This window comes from Suncus etruscus, chromosome 15 (genome assembly GCF_024139225.1).
Source record: "Suncus etruscus isolate mSunEtr1 chromosome 15, mSunEtr1.pri.cur, whole genome shotgun sequence".
Lineage (NCBI taxonomy): Eukaryota > Metazoa > Chordata > Mammalia > Eulipotyphla > Soricidae > Suncus > Suncus etruscus.
In genome coordinates, this window is record NC_064862.1 from 75402960 (window position 1) to 75426809 (window position 23850).

General features: G+C 47.4%; 2 protein-coding genes across 4 annotated transcripts in view; both read right to left on the minus strand.

Annotated features, from left to right (window-relative positions):
• The window catches only part of MEPCE (methylphosphate capping enzyme), a 372004-nt gene that overhangs the window by 54266 nt on the left and 293888 nt on the right, over nt 1-23850 (minus strand). Inside the window, exon 1 of one of the 3 annotated variants that reach the window (XM_049788606.1) lies at nt 4164-4169. The exons of the other annotated variants lie outside the window; for them this stretch is intronic. The gene's annotated coding sequence lies outside the window, so the exon portion shown is untranslated. Of the gene's footprint in view, nt 1-4163; nt 4170-23850 lie in introns of those variants that run through there. 3 annotated transcript variants of the gene reach the window in all.
• On the minus strand, nt 10820-23711 carry PVRIG (PVR related immunoglobulin domain containing). Its single transcript, XM_049788181.1, has 6 exons — nt 23651-23711; nt 23232-23582; nt 23024-23147; nt 22886-22943; nt 22557-22787; nt 10820-10933 (listed from the first exon to the last, which is right to left on the minus strand). The coding sequence occupies exons 1-6, from the start codon at nt 23709-23711 to the stop codon at nt 10820-10822; spliced, it is 939 nt and encodes a 312-aa protein (XP_049644138.1).

The window sequence follows — 23850 nt, forward strand, 5'->3', positions numbered from 1 at the left end:
CTGGCAGGTTTGGGGGGGAATATATGGTATGCTGGGGATTGAACCCATGTTAGCTGCGTGCAAGGCTAAAATGCCCCATCTACTGTGCTATTGCTCCAGCTCCTTCACTTCATTTTTTGCATACAGAAATGCCATAGATTTCTGAGTGTTGATTTTTTTTTTTGGGGGGGGGGGTCACACCTGGCAGCGCTCAGGGTTTGCTCCTGGCTCTATGCACAGAAATTGCTCCTGGCAGGCTCAGGGGATCATATGGGATTTGAACCACTGTCCTTCTGCATACAAGGCAAATGCCTTACCCCCATGCTATCTCTCCAGCCCCTGAGTGTTGATTTTGAAGACTGTCATTGTCCTGTATAAAATTATTTCCAAGAGCTTTTTTTTGTAGCCTTTGGGGTTTTCTAAGTAAAATATCATGTCATCCATCTACAAATCTTGATAATTAAACTACTTTTTAAAGGGCTGCTGTCTGCGTGGTACTCTGTCACAAGTAGTATTGTACAGAAGAAACCCTGGCAAACTTTACCTCGGTGTGAAAGGCAGGCAACAATGATCAAGTGTTTGAAGTAGTGACATGATTGAGGTGGAAGCAGGATTAAAATCATTGAAGCAAGAAGTGACAAAACAGGAAAGTCTGTTGCAGAAAAAAGGAACAAACGGGACAGTGCCACAGCATAGACAAAGTGGTGTCAGGAGCCAGTGTTGAGAAGAGAGAAAATACTCGTCTGCCGGGTTGGAATATCATTTTATTTCTTAGAATTAAAGATCAACTTGGTCATCTCTGTATTATATGGTATACCGTGCAGTAAAGAATACATCCTCACTATACTGAAGAGGTTTTTTTTTCTCCTTTGAGAATTGGGGATATGTACGTTACCATGTAGCACTAAGTCCTTACTCCTGGCTTTGTGTTCACAGGCTCACTTCTAGCAGTGCTCGGGATTGAACTAAGGTCAACTTGATGCAAGGCCAGTATAACACCTGAACTATGTCTCTGGCACACACACACACACACACACACACACACACACACACACACACACACACACACACACACATTCTGGGCAAATGTACACGAAAGGGTTTCAATGTGAACATAAATTGTGCAGATAAAAAAACATTTAAATATTTTGTTTCCCTAGTGATTTGGACTTAAGAAGAAATACTAGCTTGCCATATAAAATTATACAATTGGATTTATCTGCAAAAATAAAAACACCTACATTTTAAAATTTAATAATAAGCCAATTAACAAAGTTATGTGTTATATTTGCTGCCAAAACTCCTTCTATGTGATGTCTTTACATACTGAAATTAAATTTTTTTTGTATGTTTGGGCTATACCTGACCATGCTCAGGACTTACTCCTGGCTCCACATTCAGGAATTACTCCTAGTAAACTTGGAGGATCATATGAGATGCCAGAGATCGAACCTGGGTCAGCTGTATACAAATGTCCTAGCCACTGTACTATTGCTCTGGCCCCTAAAAGTCTTTTTTTTTTTTTAATTAAAACAATTTTCTGAGCCCAGAGAGATAGCACAGCAGCTTTGCCTTGCAAGCAGCCGATCCAGGACCAAAGGTGGTTGGTTCAAATCCCGGTGTCCCATATGGTCCCCCGTGCCTGCCAGGAGCTATTTCTGAGCAGACAGCCAGGAGTAACCCCTGAGCACCGCTGGGTGTGACCCAAAAACCAAAAAACCAAAAACAAAAACAAAAACAATTTTCTTGGTTTATGAGTCACACTCAGCAGCATTCAGAGGGTACTCCTGGCAGTTCTTGGGAATTATATGCAGTGCCATAGATCAAACCTGGGTCACCACATTCATAGCAAATGCCTTATCCCCTATACTATCTCTCCAATCCTTCCCTATGTTCTTTTAATATAATGATTATGAATATTTAATTCAATGAATTAAACATTTGATTTATTGATGACAAAACTCAGGAGGGGCTGGAGAAATGGTGCAGGGGTAGGGTGTTTGCCTTGCATGTGGTTGTTCTGTTTTTTTGTTTGCTTGTTTGCTTGTTTGTTTGTTTTTGGGTCACACCCGGTAGGGCTCAGGGGTTACTCCTGGCTCTATGCTCAGAAATCGCCCCTGGCTGGCTTGGGGGACCATATGGGATGCAGAAATTGGAACCACCATCCTTCTGCATGCAAGGCAAACACTACCTCCTACCTCCCTACCTCCCTACCTCCATGCTATCTCTCAGGCCCCATGTGTTCCAGTTTTGATCATTAGTACCCCATATGGTCCCTGAGCATTGCCAGAAGACATGAGTGCATGAGCAGATGTTCCTCCTCATCCTAAAATAAGTCACAGGAGGGGTAGGAGAGAGAGCACAGCGGGTAAGGCATTTGCCTTGCATGTGGCTGACCCAGGTTCCATTATGGCATCCCATATGGTTCCCCGAGCCTACTAGGAGTATTTTCTGAGTGCAGAGCCAGGAGTAACACCTGAGCACCACTGTGTATGACCCATAAACAAACAAGCAAGGAAAAAATAATCACAGGAAAGCTAATGGGAATAGCAAATACGAAGGAGAAATTAGGAAAAGAAAGGGGTGGGGGACAGAGCAACAGCATAGCGGTAAGGCATCTGTCTTGCATGCATCCAACCTCAGACAGACCCCAGCTTGATTCCTGGCATCCCATATAGTCCCCAAGCCTGCTAGGAGCGATTTCTGAGTGCAGGGCCAGGAGTAACCCTTGAGTGCTGTCAGATGTGACCCAAAAAACAAAAACAAAAACAAAAAAAAGGAAAGGAAAGGAGTGGGGGGTGGAAGGAACCTAGAATCCTTACTAGTCCTTGTTAGGGAACCCTCAGAATCACAGCAGAAATCCAAGACTGACTCCTGAATTCAGCGCCAAGCCACATCTGGCTGAAACTGCAGAGTGTTGATGGCAGGGGACTTCTGGGGGGTGGCACTAAAAGTCCCTCTCATTGGACAGCAGCAGCTCCTTCCCGAGCACCTATGGGTGTGGCCCCCCCCAAAAAAAACAAAAAACAAAACAAAACAAACGATGGAAAGAGCCATTGCAAATGGGCAGAAGGGGGTAGTGGGCTTAAATGACTTCTGTCTGTTTGCCTGCCAGCGGGGTGCTACGGGGGCACTTTGTGCTTTGTGGGGCACATAGTTACAAGGGTATTGCTGTTATCAGGGGCCTTCTGACTGAGTGCAGACCAGGGATCCCTTGCTCACTAAGGAGCCCATGTGGCCACTTGACAAAGGGGAGCTCCACAACATCTGAAATAGTTTCTTCTGTGAGATGGGCAAGGACAGAGCCTGGGACTGCATTTCAGACCAGACAGAGGGAGGGTCCTTGAGACCCCAGAGGGTGCTGAGGCTGAGAATGGGGGAGCTGGATCTGGGGACTGTGAAGGACGGGCATTGAAGGAGCCTAGGTTTGGGGAAGATAAAGATGAAAAGGATAAAGTAGCAGAGTCCATGGGAGTAGTTGGGTGCTTAGAGGAGTTTGAAAGGACAGGAAGCAGGGATGGCCCTCCAGTGTCCATGCAGAGTGTCAGCAGGTGGGTGTGACTATGGTCTGAGCAGCTGACTCACCTTGAGTGATGGTGAGATTCGTCCCTCCAATGGACTGAAATATTTGATCTCCGCAGTCCTTTGTCCTCAGCTGCACTCGGCAGAAGTACCTGGTTGCGTCCTCCCTCCGCAACCTCCTTATGAGGAAGACACCCTCATCCTTTCCCTTTGTCTTCTTCAGGGTGAGACGGTCCTTGAACTCCTCATGGGTAAAATTCACAGTCTCATTGTAGATGAACTTCCCATAAAAGTCTTTCCATTTCAAGGATATATTTATATTAGGATTGTCGGCTAACTTCCAGGGGTAGTAGAAGGAGAAGTTGATGCATATGAAACTGCCCTCTAAGGCATGCAGGTGCTTTGGCTGCTTGACCCCATAGCCATATGTTTGGCAACTTTCAGAGGAAGCTAGAGGAGAGGAAAAGACTCTGAAATGTTAGCCCCACATCTCTGTTTCTTGTCCCTGTGACAAGGAGGACCGTCCATCAGACTAGCGTCCTCTCTCCAGGCATCGGAAGAAAGTGAGATGTGGGGGCTAACTAGCACTGGGAAGAAACCCTTTGCATCTGCCCAGCACCTCCAGAGTTCCAGCACAGCCCCTGTCCCAGGTCTGGGCCCAGACTGTCCTGGCCACTCACCATCCTTCAGGAAAGTCAGCAGGGACAGCAGCAGCAGCAGCAGCAGCAGTGGAGAGAGGCCCATGCTTTGCACTGCTGGGGGAAGAGGCAACCGGGGGCTGCCTGGTGTTCTGGGCAGAGCTGAGGGAGGAGTGGGCAGGGACAACACGGGATGTCTGAGAGTGACCATTACTTCCTGTGACTCTGGCTGCTCTTGTTCCTGTTGCACAAGGGCCTCCCCATGTGCAGTGTGGAGGCCACCCCCATCATTAGGTGGGGCAGCATTCTGGCCTTGAGTGCTGGGGTCTCTCCCCCTCCCCTTCATCCTACCTGTATCAGCTCTTCTGGACACCCCCGAGGGATCAGTGTGTGCCTCTGTCTCTGCTCTGGTTTCTGCTTCTCCCCCACCTGTGTCCTGCCTATGGATGGGGTGAAAGCAGGGACAGCTCAGGCCTCAGGAGGGGAGAAGGAGATGGAGGAGCCTCTGTGAGGCCCTGCCTTAGATGGAGTTTGGGACATTCCATACTCAGGCTAGATGGGGTGAGTGGTAGGGAGATATGCTGACCCTCAGAGCTGGCTCCATGGAACGAAGACTATGCCCACCCATTGCCCAGGGTGAGGTGGTCCAGAGCTGTAGGAGTAGTAGACCATGGGGTGGGGTCATGATTTCATCAGGGGAAGTGCCCTGTAATTGTGGGGGTGGAAGCAAAGCAACTTCCCTTCTCTCTGAGGTTTCCAACCCCCAGAACTATCCTGGGGTTTTCCTGTGAATTACCAGGTTCTTACCCTTCCTCACAGGTCCAACAAAGGAGGTTCAGTGTTTTCCTGGAGGTCTTTGACTGAGTCAGCCTAAGTAACCTAAGTAATCTCCTTTTCAACTTTTTTTTTTTTTTTTTTTTTTGGGCCATACCCGGTGATGCTCAGGGGTTACTCCTGGCTGTCTGCTCAGAAATAGCTCCTGGCAGGCACGGGGGACCATATGGGACACCAGGATTTGAACCAACCACCTTAGGTCCTGGATTGGCTGCTTGCAAGGCAAACACCATTGTGCTATCCCTCCGGGCCCACCTTTTCAACTTCTCATTTGTTGATGGTCTCAGCATGTTCATCCCTGAGAAAGCTGAGAATCTGAGGGCCATGGAAACTTTTGCACTATGGAAGTTGCCTGGAAGAATCTGAAACAGCTGGGAAAGGGTAACTGAGGAGAAGACAAGGGACCCCGAGTTTCTCGGGCTGCCCTAAGAGCTGACAGCTGCTTCCCTTCCTGCCTCACTTGCTGGGGGTTGGGGTTGATCCGTCTCCCCCTGGCTGGACTGCCTGAGGAGGGCAGGGACCCATTAGGGTCACCAATACCCATTCCACTGGGCAACTCAAAATGTTTCCCAGCAGATCCTTTTGTGACAGACACTGAGTATCTGCTGTCAGGTGTCACAGACTTTCCTGCTCCCAATTGGGTCTCAGAATCTAGTGGCACGTTTCCTGCCATTTTCAGCCCCTTGCCTAGCTGGATCCCCCGTGGCTAGTTGTAAACTCACCCCGAGCACTGTATTTCCAACCCCAGATGAACAGTTTGAAGAAGAATAGCTCAAAGAATTAATAGACCAACCCAGTCAGAAGAGAATCATGGAGTCAGTGGCTTCTGATCCTGTGGTCTCTTTACATGCCAAGCCATGACTTTCTTTATTAAACCTGTACCAATTCACCTGAGCTGGAGAGGGTAGAGAGAAATCCAGGTGGACTTAAATATATCAAAGGGATAGGTTTAAGGGACAGAGGAAATTAGGTTTTTTTTTGGGGGGGGTTAGTAGCTGGATGTCATCTTATAGCCAATAATTGTGAAGGGACATTCCTGCTCCGAAAGCGTGTATGACTTACTGGTTTTCCTTCTTCCTCCTTTTCCTAGAAATGATATCCAGGTAATCCATGTGTGACTCCTTCTCACAGAGAGAGTGTCCAGGAGGAGGGGAAGTTCCTGGCATTTGAGTCACAGATGTGGAGAACCTCATATAGCCCTATAACCCAGCTGGTGGCTAGAGGATAGTTAGAGCAATGTGACTAGAATGGCACAGGGTTAGGGCCTGACTGAGAACCAAGTTCGAGAACATTAGATCTTCCTCTCATCCTCCTAAATTTCCTTTTTTCCTTCCTGATTGGCTTGTCCAGCACTGCTCCTATCCTTGCCCTCCATGTACCTTCTGCCTGCCCTCTTATTCCCCAAAGGTCAGGATTCAATGAAAACCTCTGCTTGTTGCTGATTCTAGCTCATAAAGTAGGACAGGACAAAGAAATACTGGTATCCTAAGTGATTCCTCAGGTTCATTTTCTATCTGTGCAGTCTCTGTTTTCTTCCTTCTTGTCTTACTGATACTTCGGCTTCTGTGCCTTAAATGATCAGAGAGGGATCGGCTGGGACCAGCTGCCTTTGTCCTAGGGCAGATTGACCTCTTCTTGAAGTCAATTAGTCTCTAGGGAGCCTGTGTTTTACGTGCAAACTGCTAAAAGCTCCTTATGAGTCTAATCCTTGTCCTCTAAGCTGATAATTTTCCTTGCTCTTAGTCTACCCAGGACAAGGTTGCAGATAACTAAGGCTGACAACTACACTTCAAAGCCTGCAGGAATTATTGAAGATGTGAACTATTAGAATCCCATCTTCTCTGTTGAATTACTTCTCACACAGAAAACACCCTAGGGTGTGACGAGGCTTTTTCCTTGCTCCATTTACCTTCAGGTACAGGAGCTCCAAGGGTCCTTACGTGTTAAGAACTTTCTTGGAGAATCATAGAAATAGTCTGCAGATAGAGCCTGTGTTTCTCAAGCAGGAAGCCCATGGATGAACCACATGATCCTCCAAACATTGCTAGTAGTAGTGATCCCAGGTAGCAAGCCTAGATTAGCCTGAGGCCTCCTGAGCACTGCTTCAGAGGTACACCCTCAAATTTTCCATTAAAATAAAATCAGCTAAATATTTAAATAGGTGCTTAATCAATATAGATAATATATCTATATCAATATAGATCTATAGATAATTTAATTCCACAGGAAAATAATTTGCCAAATCACAGTGATAGAACATTATCCATCCAGTAGGTAGCTAAGACAAAGAAAAAGGTCAGGGTCCGGAGAGATAGCACAGTGGCGTTTGCCTTGCAAGCAGCCGATCCAGGACCAAAGGTGGTTGGTTCGAATCCCGGTGTCCCATGTGGTCCCCCGTGCCTGCCAGGAGCTATTTCTGAGCAGAAACCCAGGAGTAACCCCTGAGCACCGTCAGGTGTGGCCCAAAAACCAAAAAAAAAAAAAAAAAAAAAAAAAAAGAAAAGAAAAAGGTCAGGCATATTGTGGAGCAATTGGAATTCTCTGATGCTGCTGGTACGAATGTAGAGATGGCCGCTTAGAGGTACCTTCTCTGAATCCAGTTGCCTGGTTGGACTCGATCACACTTGGTGTGTCAGCCTTGTGAGCTGATGCCTGAGCATGTTGGGATGTGACTCTAGCAGTGTAGCCCCTTTTAATTTTATTCTCACCCTTCTTAGGATGGTCATTCATTGGTGCTTCACTTGGCCACTTATCAAGATGTGAGGAAACCAGGGGTGGGGGGGATAAGAGAATGGCCCCTGAGGCAAGGCAGGTCCCACAAGGCCATGGAATGATAGATAGGGAAGGAGAGGGAGTCAGCAGGAACCATATCCTGGTGTCTGCCTTTCCCAGGGGCCGTGTCTGTGCTGCCTTCATTGCTTTTACTCCCCTTTTTCTTTTCCAGGGAGGTTTCAGAACTAGAGAAGATTCACCCTGCTCAGGTTGATCATAGACAAGCATGGGACAGGCCACCTTCTAGGAAGGGGCCACCTTGTATGAATCCAGCAGGAGGAGACCCAGATCTCACAAAGCTAAAGCAGGTATGGTGACACCATAATTTATTGTGGGCTGACTGCTTTGGACTTGCTTTGCTGTTTCCTCTTTGGGTGTGTGTTCTCCAAAAGTGCTCAGGGGCCTGGAGGCTACTCACAAGGATATTCAGCTAATCAGGCCAAATGGTTCAGGGCCCAAGGGTACATCACTCTTTGGGCCCTGAAGGACCAACCTATATCTGGTAGTGCTGGAGTTGGGGCCATGTGGTCTGGCACTGAAACTTGAAGCTTTGTGCTGCCTCCTGAGCCTTGCTACTTTCCTCTGGTCTGTCCTGTTGCTGCCCTGACATCAGAGAGACTGTCCTTCCTGCCCTAGCAGTTCTTTTTTTTTTTTTTTTTTTTTTTTTTAGTTTTTGGGTCACACCAGCAGTGCTCAGGGGTTACTCCTGGCTGTCTGCTCAGAAATAGCTCCTGGCAGGCACAGGGGACCATATGGGACACCGGGATTCGAACCAACCACCTTTGGTCCTGGATCGGCTGCTTGCAAGGCAAACGCCACTGTGCTATCTCTCCGGGCCCCCTAGCATTTCTTTGAGAGCACCTTTCATGCTGACTGACTCTTCAACTCCAGGGGGTCTTAATTTCCTCTGCCCAATGGCCCCAGACCTGGAGACAGCACCTTGCTCTGTCCTGCTATATCTTTCTCAGTGAAACTACAAATGCTCTGGACACCCTGGTTTCCCATTTCTCTGCCTTCTATCAACCTTGATGCCTCGCTGCTGGAATGCCAGACCTCTTGTTTCTTGAGACTATGGACCTGAACTTCTTCCTCATGCTAGTCCTTTCCGTGTCTGTCTTTTTATAGCCGAGTCACACAATTCTAGGGTGAATTTTAATTAATTAAATACTTCATTTAAATATTGTGGTTACAAGGTCTTTCATAATACAGTTCTCCCCCCCCCATAATTGCAAGGTTGTTATGATGGAGTTTCAGTCTTACAATGTGCAACACCTTTCTCCAGTGAACATTTCCTGTCACCAATGTCCCCAGTTTTCTTTCCATTCTTCACAAGAGGAAGCTGAGGTTAAGAGTAAGATTATGGCCGGAGGGGTAGCACAGTGGTAGGGCCTTGCATGAGGTCTACCCTGGAGAGACTGTGATTCGATTCCCAGCATCCCATATGGCCCCCCCTACCTTGCCAGGGGCCAGAGCCAGGAGTAACCCTTGAGCACCACCGGGTGTGATACCTCCCCCCACCAAAAAAAAAAAAAAAGAATAAGATTATGAGTCTTGCTAATAAATAGCTGCTAGGGTTGGGTACTATTGGGAACAATCCTAGAGCCGCAATTGCTATGGCATACTCTAACTACAGTCAGCATGCCTCTGGCCACACTATGAGTCCAGTATCCTTTCTGGGTGGCCTTTGTGCTGTGACAATTGACCCAGGCCCAGCCTAAGATCTGGTCCTTGTCCCCCAGTATAGTGTGAGGCATGCAGTGCTCCACCAAGGTCTGCAGATAGTGAGAGAGGCCAGTACAGGGGTGTTGGATGCTCTGTGTCATTCTCCAAGTCTTTTCTGTGTCACTCAGATGCACAGAAAGGGGTACTTAACTTTGTCGCCCACTCTGAGAAGTACTCGGTCTGAGAAGACTGAGGCTCAAGAAGGAAGCAAGTGGCCCAGCAGTGGACTCCAGAGGCCCCTGGATCTCCTGCTTTGCCCTTTTCCTGCATTCCTTCCTGGGGCTGAGACCCTCATCTGCTGCCTCCCCATCATGCCACTTGCTATGCTCCAGCTTCTGAAGAGTCTGGCACAGGCCTGACTTCTAGGTGCCGAAAATTGTGGAGCCAGGCTGACCTCTGACCTTCTGAGCCCATAGGCTGGAAGGAGAGAGACTTATTTTACTTTCTTTGTCCCTAAGATGTTGTGGTGTGTGAACATGCACATGCAGATAAGCTCTCCAGGTATCTGGGTTCAGTCCCCTCTGCCAGAATGTGGGGCTAGTTGTGGAAACATAAAGTGGCCGGTCATGTGACTTCTTATAGTTTACAGGTTGCACGAGGCCTACATGGGCATGTGACTGTAGGATTTAGTGGAACTAAGGCTGCAGACAGCATTTAGATCTAAGTCGGTGTTGCTTAAAATATAGAAGCTTCCCATGATCCAGTTACAAAATGTTTCCCTTACACAGACAAAAGCTCTTGTCTGTGTAAAGATCTTAGTCCTCTTACTGTTGACATTGAATAGAACTTATATTGAATGTCTTCCTTTCTTTTCTTTTTTTTTTTTTGGGCCACACCTAGTGGTGCTCTGGGGTTACTCCTGGCTCTGTGCTCAGAAATCTCTCCTGGCAGGCTCAGGGAACCATATGGGATGCTGGGGATTGAAACTGGAACTGTTCCGGGTCTTCCACATGCAAAACAAACGTCCTACCGCTGTGCTATCTCTCCAGCCCCAAGAACTTGTATAGTTTTTCTGTGGTTGTTCTTGAGGATGCTATAGCTGCATTAATTAATATTCCTATTCTGGTTGAAATGATTTATTATTTTTTTGTTTTGATTTTGGGGCTTAGGGTTTACTCCTGGCTCTGTGCTCAGGGATTACATCTGTTGGGGCTCAAGGAACCAAATGGAATGCTGGGGATTGAACCCAGTTCTACCATTGTACTGTCTCTCAGGTCCTAGATATAATTCCCAGAGTTTTTACTCAGATCCTAAAATATGTCTTTTTGAGCTGTTTGTTCAAGCATTTCCTTCAGCATCAATCTCTCTTCTTTAGAACTCCAGTGACCAACCTGTTACACCTTTACTATTGATCAATGTGTCACCAAGTGTTGCCCTTTGGATGGGCTTGGATAGTGTGGATGGTGATAGAGGCCTTTCTCCTCCAGCCCAGGACCACGTGTATCCACCTCTTCCAGCCGTGGAGTCTGCAAGTTCAGGAGAGCTGTAGGTAGAAAACTCACAGGCAGGATTCAAGGTATATCATCTTTATTCCAGGCCCTGGCCAACATGTGTGGCCTATCATAACCATTTACGCTGGATCCTTATTCAGCCCTGCATCCTAACGTGTCTTTCAGCCATCTTTCCTCCTTCTCCTTCTCCATCCATGCAAATGCAAATCCCCTTTGCCCTTTCGGCCAAAGCCTTTTGTTATCTACCAAAGACCCCTCCCAGAAATGGGAGGTCTATTAGCAGGTAAGGTTACAAGAAGAATGGGGAGTGGGGTAACAACCAAGGTTTTTTTGGGGGGGGGCGTCACACCAAGCAGTGCTCAAGGGGTTACTTCTGGTTTTACACTCAGAAATCACTCCTTGCAGGCTGGGGGGTGGGGAGAATGACCATATGGGATGCTGGAATTCGAGCCACCATCCTTCTGCATGCAAGGCAAATGCACTACCCCCATGCCATCTCTCTGGCCCCATGTCACCAAGGTTTTTGAAAATCCTATTTTAGGGAGCAGAAAGTTAGTAGAACTAGTAGGACACCTGCCTTGGATGTGTAAAGCCCTGAACACCCTGGATGTGTCTCCAGATCAGATCCTCCCCCCAAATCCTGTACTTACTGACCTAGTTGGATCATTTCCTTTGATCCTGTTGTTTAAGTCACTGTCTCTCACCACCCCCCCCCCCCCATTTAGTTTAACTCTTCCAGTTTAAGTTTTGTTTCCAGTTAACATGTGTGTTTGCTTAAAATTCCATTTAACTCTTTTGTATGTCATTTTCTTTTTCTCAAGAACCTGCATTGCTTTTCATTTCGAGGCTGCTTGTCCTTACTTCATGGGGCATGGCTCGACTTTGCTAAAGTCTCCATAAATATCATCTATCCCCTAAGATCACTTCCCTTTGTGGGCTGTTGGGATTTTCCTGTCTTTTGCATGTCAAAAGACTTCACATGGATATCTGAGTTGCATCTCAGTCAGTTTTGAGATTGTCCTGAAATGCTGGGTGCTGTTAGAATCCTCCAGGAATGTTGATAATTGGCAGCTAATTGGACAGATAATTGGCTAGGTTCACCTCAGGAATTCCAGCATGTCTTTTGTGGGCTGTGGTTTCTGTGCCTCTTCTGTCTTCAAAACCTTCCATGGTGTTGGGAGCTGCTCTGTGTCCAGGTCTCTTCTGGCCCCTCTTTCTCCTCCCCACACCCCAGCCTCTTCTGACATGGGAAAGGGGACCCACATCACTTCTCAGAGCCTTCAGTTCTTTGAGATCTTTGGCCACTTCTTGGGCAGCCTATCTCTCTCTCCAACTTCCTTTTTTTGGAGGGGGAAGGGTAGTGGGGACACATTCTCTAGGAGTGGTCGGGACTCCAGAGCTATACCCAAGGGGTTTCTGAAGATTATGTGCTGGGGACCAAAGCCTGGCCCTGTGCACATGCTTTGGCCCTGAGTTCTTATCTCTCCAGTTCTGAACTTCCACCTCTTAAAAATAGAAGTGCAAAACATTCATTTCTTCTTTGCTTGGCATGCCAGTCATGTGACTGCTACTTCCTGGGGATGGCAGGAGGAAAAGAGGGATGATGGCAGGGTTGGGGAAAGTCCTGGCACAGGCTCTCTTGGGGAGGGTACCTTCTCTCTTTCCACTGGGCTGGGCTGCCACTGCTCAGAATTGCTGCTGAGACAGGGCAGGCCAGGCCCAAACCCAAAGCTGTGTTTCCTTGCACTCTCTTTGAGCTAGTCCTCTGACCCGAAACCAGACTTTGTCTTGAAACTTTTTCTGCCTGTGCCTGCCTTGTGGTTGTGACCCTGCAGTGGGAAGATGTGGGAGGGAGGGACGGTGACTCACCAGAAGGCACAGTGGTGGAGTCACCACCGTCTCTCCTTGAGCTCTGGCCAAGGCATAGGATGGGTCTTTCCAGAACTTTAGTCAGAATCAATGGAGTTGCTACCTGGGCATAAGAAATTCCATAAATTAGACATTGTTTTTCTTGTTTTATAAGATCAACCTTTGTTTGAATTTACCTAAATGCTGGCTTTCCCTTTTTTTCCTGTTTGCACTGTGGTCCTTATTTTCTTCTGTCTTATTTTGTCTGCAAGTATCTATTTTCCTATTGTTCCTTTAGATGGAGTGCATGATTTTATCTTCCCCTGCAAAGACTGTAAAGCCCTGTCTGTTGTATTCCATGGAGAATTTGGCTATTTGGCTATTTGCAGTGAATCTGTAGCTACAATTTTTCTTTTTTCTTTTTGCCTCCTGCTAACTTCCTTCATTTTATCTTTGAGTATATGTAGAGCTTTACAGAATGTTTCTGGCTATCAACTTTTTTTTTTTATTTACTAAACTTGGAATTTACTAGGTTTCCTGAATCAATACTAGTATGCCTTTATATACTGTTATTTTCTGAGATAGTTTATTTCAGAGGGGCTGGAGTGGTGGCACAAGTGGTAGGGTGTTGGCCTTGCATGAGCTGAACTTGGACGAATCATGGTTCAGTCCCCTCGGCATCCCATTTGATCCCCCAAGCCAGGAGCGATTTCTGAGTGCATAGCCAGGAGAAACCCCTGAGTTATCACTGGGTGTGGCCCAAAAAACAAAACAAAGTGAAATAGCTTATTCCAGAAAAGAAAGCACTTTCCTGAAAATAGAAAAAGATTAGCTCCTTTTAGGGATCCAAAGATAAAATGTATTCATATCAGATCATTGTTGTCTATTTCATCATATTTAGTGGCTTATCATTATTACTTGTTTTTTGTTTGTCAACACACCCGGTGACACTCAGGGGTTACTTCTGACTATGCGCCCAGAAATTGCTCCTGGCTTGTGGGACCACATGGGATGTCAGGCGATCAAACCAAGGTCCGTCCTAGGCTAGCGTGCAAGGTGCCTTACCACTTGCACCACTGCTCTGGCCCCTCATTATTACTTTTTTATATGAGTGTGATGCAGGGTATTTTTTTTTTTTGCAGGGCAGTTTTTATTGAAACTTACTATAAAGAGATGTGAGAGGAGAGAGAGAGAGAAGTATGTATCTAAGAGAGAACACAGGATTTCCCAGTATGAAAATCGGCAAGCAAAGAGACATAGAGACAAGCAAGATACATGTCTCTAGCATTAGGGGATTACATTTTCATAGTCTGACTTTTTGTTTTGTTTTGTGGTTTTTGGGCTACAACCAGTGGCAGTCAGGAGTTACTTCTGACTCTGCACTCAGAAATCACTCCTGGCAGGCTCAGGGGACCATATGGGGGATCCCAGTGATTGAACCCAGCTGTGTAACTGCATGAGGGCAAATGCTCTACCCACCATGCTACTATTCTGGCCCTCTGATTTTTTTATTTAATGGGGATTTCTTCCCCGTGGTGCTCTGAGGCTGGCAGAGGAAATCCCTGCAATTTACAGTGGTAGGTGCAGGCCTGACAGTTCCATCCTGAGGGCCACTGGTACTGGAACCAGTGGGCCCCACCCCGCAGGACAATCTTGGTGCCAGGGGCCGGACTCAGGCCCTCCCTGGCTGGCATGTGCTCTGCTGCTGGAGCCTGCTCTCTCACTCCTCCATTTGATTTTTCTATAATTTACAACGTTTCTGGAGAATTTGTGTTTTTAGTAGTTTTCTAAGTCTCCCTTCCCTGTTATTTGTATAATCTCTGTCTTCAGCATATGTCCAATGGCTCCTGTTATTTCTTGAAAAAATTCTATTAATAATAATTTTAAGATCTGCTCCAGGCTTCCCGGGCCACATGCCTGGGCAAGCCAGCGAGTTGGGTCCCTTGGCGGAACTTGAAGATACCCTAGGCTTTCCACCATTGGCTCCTTAGGGAGGGTCTGGGTGGGGCTTTGACCTTCTGGCCTCCCAGCTTCTTGACGCAGTCACTGGTAATCTCTTTCCAGTCTATATTTTCAAAATCGCGAGGGGGTGCTAGCACCAGATCCATTAATAGTACTCAGTATCATTGAATTATGTTTTTATGTATGCAGTATGTCCATTTTGTACTCTGTCCTTTCGCACACCCCTACAAAAGATCATTTTTCTCTTTAACTCTCTTAACCCCTATCATCATTACTCTTCATTTACCCTTTTTAACTTAAGTACTGTAGAGTCCTAAGTCACAGACCAAAGTGGTGCCCTGGAGTTAACACCCACCCAACTATTTCAAAAGGCATAGAAAGGACACGTATGTCTTTTCAACATTTTATGTGTGTTTTTTTGACGGCTATAACTTTTGCTGAATATTCTTATACAGTGATGATCCCTCCCCCCCTTTTTTTATCTTCTCTTTGTGAACTGTTCAATATGGAATTTGGTGTGAAAGAATCCCTCAGTTTAATGCTTACGTTTCAACCAAGTCATGGGTATTGTTGGACGTGTTCTTACGCCCCCATATACTCTCATAACGCCACGTGGCTTTATTTCTTGTTTGCATAGGCACACTAAAATGGGAAAATACTATACATACCAATAAGTTCTTATCTAATAGAGATGGGAACACACAAATCTTGTAGTGCAATGGGACCTTACACCCTGAACATTGACAAAAAGACCTGGCACAGGCCTCAGAAGAATTGGCATTCTCCATTCACCCCTGATCTAGAGAAGACATCTACAAAACATCCAAGGTTGTCTATAATATCACCTGGAGGCAATCCTCTACCAGGGAAGACCCTACCGCTGCTCTGACATCGACCTACTCAAAAGAGACTTCCCTTAACACTGAGAAGACTTAACAACAACAATGACCTGCTTACTGGACAGGGCTTCTGTATTGCCCCTTAATTGTGAGGTGAAACTAGAGGATACTCCACACCAGCCTGACTTCAATGTAGGATGTGCAGATTCCAGGATCTTTAATACAGAAACCTGATGCCAACAATAGGACTTCGTGAAAAATAAAACTGTATTGGCACTACAGACAATGACTTGGATTGACTAAACTAGTTTGCCTGGAGCCTAGAGTTCGTCTTATGCCAGGAAACTTCAGGGGTAGTGGTCTCCTTGTATTTAGACCAAGGCTTTTCCTTTCCATGTCCCCCATATTTTGGTGGGCCTATGCAAACAATATTTGCCACTCTAACACCGTTTTTACTGTGCCCTTTTGACTAACCCTTAAAAAAAAACCCTCAAACTTTTGATGTTAACTTAAACAAATATGTATGCACATGAAAATATAAAAAAATACTATGCCTTCAATGTTTAAGGAGTCATATAAATCTCATGGCTTTAGGCTGCTTTGTGTACTGCTAAGAAATGTTATAATGTACTACAATCTGGGGCCTTGTGGACAAAGTAATTGTACATGGGTTCTACCTTATTTTTCTTAATGTTCTTTGACTGTAAGTTCAATATTTAGGCGTCAGCAAGGGGATTTCTTCTGAGAACTCTGTTTATGGGCAATTATCCTTTCACTGTAACTTTACCTTGTCCTCTTTGCATCATTTTTCTCATAATTAAAAATAAAAAATTAAAAAAAATGATTTTAAGATCTGCATCAGGTCACATCCTAGTCATTGTAAATCAGTGGGTTTTGAGGGTCTAATCAGTTGTGGTGTTCTCTTGATCATTATCTCTGGTTTGGCTGGGTAGTGACTTCCACTGAGATTTTATCTTAGTTAGAACTTTGTGGGAGCCCTTTGAAGCCTAGTGGGGGTTGTGTTGACAAGGCCTGCTCAGCTGTTCCTTTCAGTGGAGACTCTGTGGTATGGCACACAGACATATGACAGGGTCATATCCGCATCAGTATCTGTGAAGTCTGCCCTGAATTCTCAATAGAGGTGTAGTCAGCATAGTCGGGAACTTGTTACTCTTTTTCTTTGTTTTTGCCTTTTTGTTTTGTTTTGTTTCTGGGCCATGACTGGCAGTGCTCAGGGCTTACTCCTGGCTCCACACTCAATAACTACACCTGAGGCTCCAAAGATCATATGGGATATCAGGGATGAAACCTGGGTGGGCCATTTGCAAGACAAGCACCTTCCCTGCTGTACTAGCACTGTGGTCTCAGGTTTATTATGCTTTTCTGAAAATTCAGTCTTCATCCTGCTCCTTCAGACTTTGTAGTGGGTCAGTTGGGATTTTGAAGCTCAAACTTTATTGTTGGGACTCTAGGGCTTGAGTGATTGAAGGCTGTTTCCCACAGAATGTTCATTTGCAATTTACCCATTACTCTTGTGATTAGGAATTGGTAAGAAATAGTCTGAATGGGGCCAGAGTGATAGCACAATAGTAGGGCATTTGCCTTCTATTTGTCCTTCAATGTGGATGGACTGTGGTTCAATTCCCTGCATCCCATATGGTCCCCGGAGCCTGCTAGGAGTGATTTTTGAGCACAGGAGTAACCCCTGAGTGGCGCTGAAAGTGACCCAACTTCTCCCTCAAGATAAATAAATAAAAAGAAGTCTGAATGACTTTGGTCATTCAGGTGACCAAAGTTTACTGAATATATTCATTTCGTCTTTGTTTCTTGTTCTAGTTCCTAGTCATAGTTTCCTAAACTCTTGAAATTTCCTGAGAAAGAACAGTGGGAACAGCTTTTGCTAAAAAAAAAAAAAAAAAAAAAAAAAAATTAGGTCTTTGTTCTTAGTTCTTAAAATCCTTTCAAAGCCATAATCATGAAATGTCTATCTTGTTATTCATAATACAAAAATTTATGCGCATGAGGTGATGACTTTGGAAAACATCTAAGATTGGGAATTGGGAATCAGGAAGGCCAACCAAGAACCCATCCCCTCATTTGGGCAGAATAGAAGTTCTGGAGTCTGAATCACTCAACAATGGACCTCCCTAGAACCGCAAATGTGTGTTGAGCAGACAGTTTGGGGAATCCCGTGAGGGGAGTGGGATAAAGAGCAGGGCCTGGAAGCTCCAAAACTATCCCACACGTTGCACCCTCTCTCTTCCCCTTCTGTTGTTACTAAGTTCGATCCTTTTGTTTTGAACCCTGTATTCTCTGAGTTCTGTGAAACGCTCTGGTGAATTGGTGACCCTTGAGGGGTCATTGGAGCTTCCCATGTGTCCTGTTGGTCAGCAGCGCAGGCACCATCTGGATGGAGCTCCAGCACTTTCTCAGGAAATCAGTGTCACAAGTGAGATGAATAGAGGCTGCTTTTACATGTTAATGCGTGGGCTCCAGGGTTGCTCGGTGATGTGGAGGCAGCCCCCCAATACATACACAGGAGAAGTGAGCCAGAACCTTCGAGGGTTAAGTGGGGACTATTGGTTGAAGGTGTGTTTCATTCAGGACCTTTGATATATCACTCCATCCACGTCTTGCCCAAGTCAGCAATGTGAACACACAGCCTGTGTTAGATATAAGAAGGGCCAGTGTTCCTCAGCCACTGGACCAACGACAACTGTGCAGTCTCACAGGCTTAGAAAGGCTGAAAACTGGCCTCAGAGGAGGTGCAGGTTTGCTGGTAGAAGGTGTTGAACTGGAACCTAAATGGTAAGAGTTAAATCTTTAAAAAAAATAATGACAGTGTTGGGACCAGAGCAATAATACAGTGGGTAGAGCATCTACCTTGCATGCAGCTGACCTGAGTTCGATCCCTGGCACCCCAAATGGTTCCCCGAGCACCACAGGAATGATTTTTGAGCACAGGCCAGGAGCAACCCGTGAGTGCTGCTGGGTGTTGTCCAAAACAACAACAAAATGATAGTGGTGAAGAGTTGGGCATGTTGGTGGTGGTGAGTGTGGACAGAGAATGAAACCAATCTATAGACTACTGGAACCAAGTGCCTCAGACTGCAAATAGAGCTGTGGACAGAGACAACAGAAGCCTGCTCAGCTCTGTCAGCTGCAGAGGGCTGTGCAGTGCCTTCCAGGCTGTCAGATGTGTGCTTCTTCGTGGATGCTGTGAAGCATTTCATGGTGAATATTCAACACAGCTTATCGTCTGTTCTAGTTCGGGCTCTTCAGTTCTTCTGAGTTTGATGATTATAAATAAAGTTGTGGTGCAGTGAGAAGTTTTTCATGTTTCTTTAGTTACTTGTGCCAGACCTTTTCTGCTGTCTAGACTTGAGAGTGGAGTTTCTGGGTCACAAAATAAACAAGATCAATATTTTTTATATGATTCCTACTTGCCTTTAAAATAATTAATTTTTAAAAATCTGCTTGTGGGGTCACATCATATTTTTGAACCATATCCTCAGCCCTGAATCTAAGAAATCTTTAAGTAATCCAAGGTCACAAAGTTTTTCTATTTTTCCCCTTGTATGTTTTCTACTCTTAGGTTTACCATGATGTCTATATCGTTCTCTATACACCAATCTAAACATGGATTGGGGAGTGGGGTAGCTCAGTGGCAGAGCACATGCTTGCATGTAGGATGCCCTCCATACCCTGCCCCAAACCACCACCACAAACAAACAAAACACATAGAGGCAGGATGGCTCAAGATTCATTTTTCTTTATTTTTTTGCAAATGGACATTCAGTAGCTTCTGTACCAGTTTGAAAATAAGATTTTTCCTCATCAAATGACCTTGGCTCTTGTGTTAAATGTCTATATATCCATGTGACTCTTGATATGGTGAGGGACTATTTCTGTCTTCTTCTATTTCCTCTATATCTCATTGACTTGATTAATTTAGCTTTGAACTTTCAACTGTCTCCAAACACTTCACACGACTCGTCCAAATGTTTTGTTTTTTGCTTTGGGGCCATTCTCAGTGCTGCTCCGACTTCTCCTGGTTCAGCACTCAGGAATCATTCTTGGTGGTGCTTGGGGACCATGTGGGGTGCTGGGGATTGAACTTGTGTCTGCCATGTGCAAGGCAAACACCCTCCTGCTGCCCTATCACCCCGGCCCCACCAACTCTGCTCTTTTGAAAACTTCTTTGGGTTTTCTGGAGGGTCAGGCTAGTAGTGACACCTTTGAGAGGCTCCTGGCCTCCTGAGCCTCCATCAGTTGCTTCTAATTGAGCTGCTGCCTGCATCTGTCTCTACTGACATCTTCCTATGGCCTCCCTGGTCCTTATCTGTCTCTCTTCTCTGACATCTCCCTGGGTCTCTCTGGCCCCTTGCTGGTCACTCCTGCCTTCTCTGGAATAGGCTCCTCCAATCTCCCACGTAGTTGCTCAAGTTGCAAAGCTGTGAAATTGTGATTGCATTTTGATCTATCCCCACTGCCACTTTCCACCTACACCCTGTCCCTGACTGGAAACCTCCACTTCCAGGGCCCAGTTGTGCTTCTTCTCTCCCACAAGTGACCTATTCCAGAACCCCTGATCTGCTTAAAACTCAGAAGGGTAAAAAACAAAAAAGCTAAAAGAAGGGCCAGAGTGATTGCACAGTGCAGACTGAACCTGCCTTGCACACAGCCAACCTGGGTTTGATCCTCAGCATCCGATAGTGTCCCCTGAGCCTGCCAGGAGTGATTCCTGAGCACAGAGCCAGGAGTAACCCTAAGTGCCATTGGGTGTGGCCCAAAAACAAACAAAAAAATAAACAAAACCCAGGAGGGTGACTCCAGCTTTCATGTAACCCTAATCGCTTCCACAGGCTCTGCCCACTGCTTGAACCTCATTTCTCTGCTCTCCTTATTTCAGACACCCACCTGGGTTTTGGGAGTTTGCACTGTCAGCTGAGCTCTGCTTCATTTTCAGCCTCCACATGTCTTTCCCTGCCCAGCATCGCTGGTCTCTTTTTTTTTTTTTTTTTTTTTTTGGGCCACACCCGGCGGTGCTCAGGGGTTACTCCTGGCTGTCTGCTCAGAAATAGCTCCTGGCAGGCACGGGGGACCATATGGGACACCGGGATTCGAACCAACCACCTTTGGTCCTGGATCGGCTGCTTGCAAGGCAAACACCGATGTGCTATCTCTCCAGGCCCAGCATCGCTGGTCTCACCACACCCTCTAGACAACTCCCCTTCTTTAAAGCCATTGAGTTGGGAGTCACTTCTTGGGTAGGTTGATTGTGAGAGGCTGTGGGAGCGCTGAGTGGCCAGAAGTGACTTCTAAGGAGTAATGTGGTTGGGGTTGGCAGCTCTTAGGGATCACTAGTCTGGTGAATGGGGGCAGGAACTGAACCCTACTCTGGCTTCTGCATGGGCTGCTAGAACCGGTGGGGGTGGGTAGCTGGGGATTCAGACATGGGTGAGTCACAGCCCACTCCCCCCTCCCACACACACCCCAGAGTCTTCTGGGGGATTTGCTTCTCTGCTCTGGGTCTGCCATCCTGCACAGTGGGTGCCTGGAATTCTCATATCTCTTGTGGCCTCTCCAGGCCTGAGCCCCCTCCTGCTACCACCACATGTGTTGGGTCAGAGAGGTTAGTAAGTGTTGGGGTCCCACAGTCAGGGAGACCCTAAGAGTCACTCCAGCTCAAAGCTTTCTTGGGGTCTGCCTGGTTGCAGCTTCAGCACTGTCCCCTGGGCCAGCTACTTGGGGGGAGGAGGAAAGTAGGAGGGCAGCTCCCTGTCTCATTGCTCTGGTTCACTTGGTGCTGGTAGTAGGGCAGGGACAGTCACTGGGTCTTGGGGCTGAGCGTGAACTCACTCTGACACTTCTGCCTCTCCTCAGGGACTGTGCTGTACCCTTTCTTCTCTCCTTGAGCCCCTCAACCCTGGCCCAAGCTTTGGGAGAAGGATACAGGAGGCTGTGCCTCACCTCAGCTACCCACCGTCTCCTTGACCCAGCTGTTATCCTGGGCCACTCCCATCTCAGCACATCAGGGACTAGAAATGGGGCACTGGGAGACTCAGGATAGACACACAGTCTGGCTGGTGGCATTTCCCAGGGGCAGGTGCTCCCCCATCACAGTATTCACTAGGGTAGATGAACATTGAGGCCCAAGTGCCCCAACACCCAGAATGCACCTTGCTTCTATGGTGACTAACCACTATGCCCTTAGCACCATGTGAGAAGGGGTGGGGGGCTGCCATACTGGCACCCCAGGAACAGCAGAGGAGCCCGAGATAAGCTTCTCCCCCATATCTGCTGTGGAAGGTAGATATCAGGGTATAACCCCAGGCTGGGCCAAGGAACCCAGTCTCAGGCACACCAGGTCCAACACAGGGCCAAAGACTCTTGGGCCAGTCTGTTTCCGGGCTCCATTCTCCCCCTACTCCCAGTTCTCTACCTTCAGGGACTACAGCCAAGTCTGACCATCTAACCCCCAAAGAAAAAGGCAGTAGAGGTCCAAGTGAGAAAGAGTTTGGTTTTGTTTTCAGGTCACAAGGGGCTGTGTGTTCAGGGATTATTCTTGGTGTTGCTCCAGGGACCATATATGATGGTGGGACTCGAACCTGTTAGCCACCTGCATGTCTTGCAATGTGCTCCAGCCCCAGAAAGCTATTTCTTCACCTTAGTTACTAGCATCACCAGAGAAGATGGAAACTTTGCAAACACCTGGGATGGGGCTTTTAACTCTCGGAGACACACACACGCACACGCCAACCACATCCACAGCGCTCGCGCGCACTTAAGCCAGCCAACCACATCCGCAGCATTGAGCCCCAGCTGCTATGTGAAGACACATCAGAGACCTAATGACAAAACAAGGCACACAGACAGTGGGCACCAGGACTAAGGCACCCCCAAAGTGGGGTCCCAGATGCCTCCTGGCAGGGAGGAAGACTTGGGGGCTTCGGCTCCCACTGTGCTCTCTAAGAGTGTCTTTCTACCCCAGCTCTGGGCCCCAGCGGGTCCAGAAAAGGGATGAGGGGTCCCTCCTCCATCCGAGCGTAGAGTCCGTTCTCCACCGAGACGAATCTGCCTCGCGCTGTGCCATACAAAGCTGCCGGGGAGGTGGCGGGCAGTACCAGAGGACCTGTGTGTGGCGTTGTGGGGGAGGAATCTGAGCTGGCACTGGCAGAGTGAGGAAGGAGAGAGGTCTGGGAGGCTTCGTTGGCTGCCTGCAGGGAAGAGCGAGCCAAGGTGAACTCCAGCCTTCAGGGGGCCCCAGCTCCAGCACACCCTATCCCCACTGCAGAAACGACACCCCAAGCCTCACCCTGGCATGCTGTGGTGCTTGGGGGTGACTGTAGGGTGTCTGGAGCTCCAGGGTGGACCTGGGAGAGGAGGAGAAAGCAGGGTGAGGTGTTGCCTGGGAGCATGGGCAGGGAGTAACTGGGCCTATAGGCATTCTCACCAGTGCCTCTGCTGATACAGGCGGCAGAGTAGGTAGATGCAGCCAAGGAAGAGGACCCCTGAGACCCCCAAGATTCCAGCCAGGCCTGCCTGCAGCATAGGGGCTGGAGAAGGTACAGGGAATCCTATGCAGAGAGAGAGAGAGAGAGAGAGAGGTAAGGAGGTGGCTATTGTCCCAGGGTCCCCCATGTCCCTCACAACAGCCCCACCTGGGTCAGTACTGTGTGGACAGCTATCACAGGCCTCTTGAGAGCCTCCAGGAAAGGAGACAAACTTGCAGCAGAAGGTGGTGTTGGGACTGAGGCGCCTGTCCTCTGAGCTTTTCAGGGTGATAGAGATGCTGCTTTTGGTTTCCCAGCGGGCCTCGCAGTCAGGGTCCCAGAGCCAAGCACCTGACTCCAGGGACAGCACGGCCAGCTTGGTCCCCCCAGCATCTTCAGGCCCTCCGCAGCTCACAGTCACCAGGGAGATAGATCCAGATCCCTGGAACCCGCAGTGGACAGTGAAGGACAAGAACTCAGCAGCTTCCATCTGAACTTGCACCCATACTTCAGGGGTCCCTGCAGAATACAGACATGGGAAGGGCCCAGGTCTGGTTTTTAATCCTCCCTCCCTTTTTCCCCCTTACCAGCAGTGATGCAGAGTGTCAGCAGCATCAAGAGCAGGAACAGGGTGGGAGGTCGGCTCATGTCCATCTAGGGCCCTGTCTCTGGGGCTACAGCAGTCGGGCCCGTGCATACTCATGGCAGGAAGATTTTACGTGTGAACCAGCTCAGCAGCACCTGGGCCCTATCCCCCAAACCGCACTTCCTTTCAGTCTATGTCAGT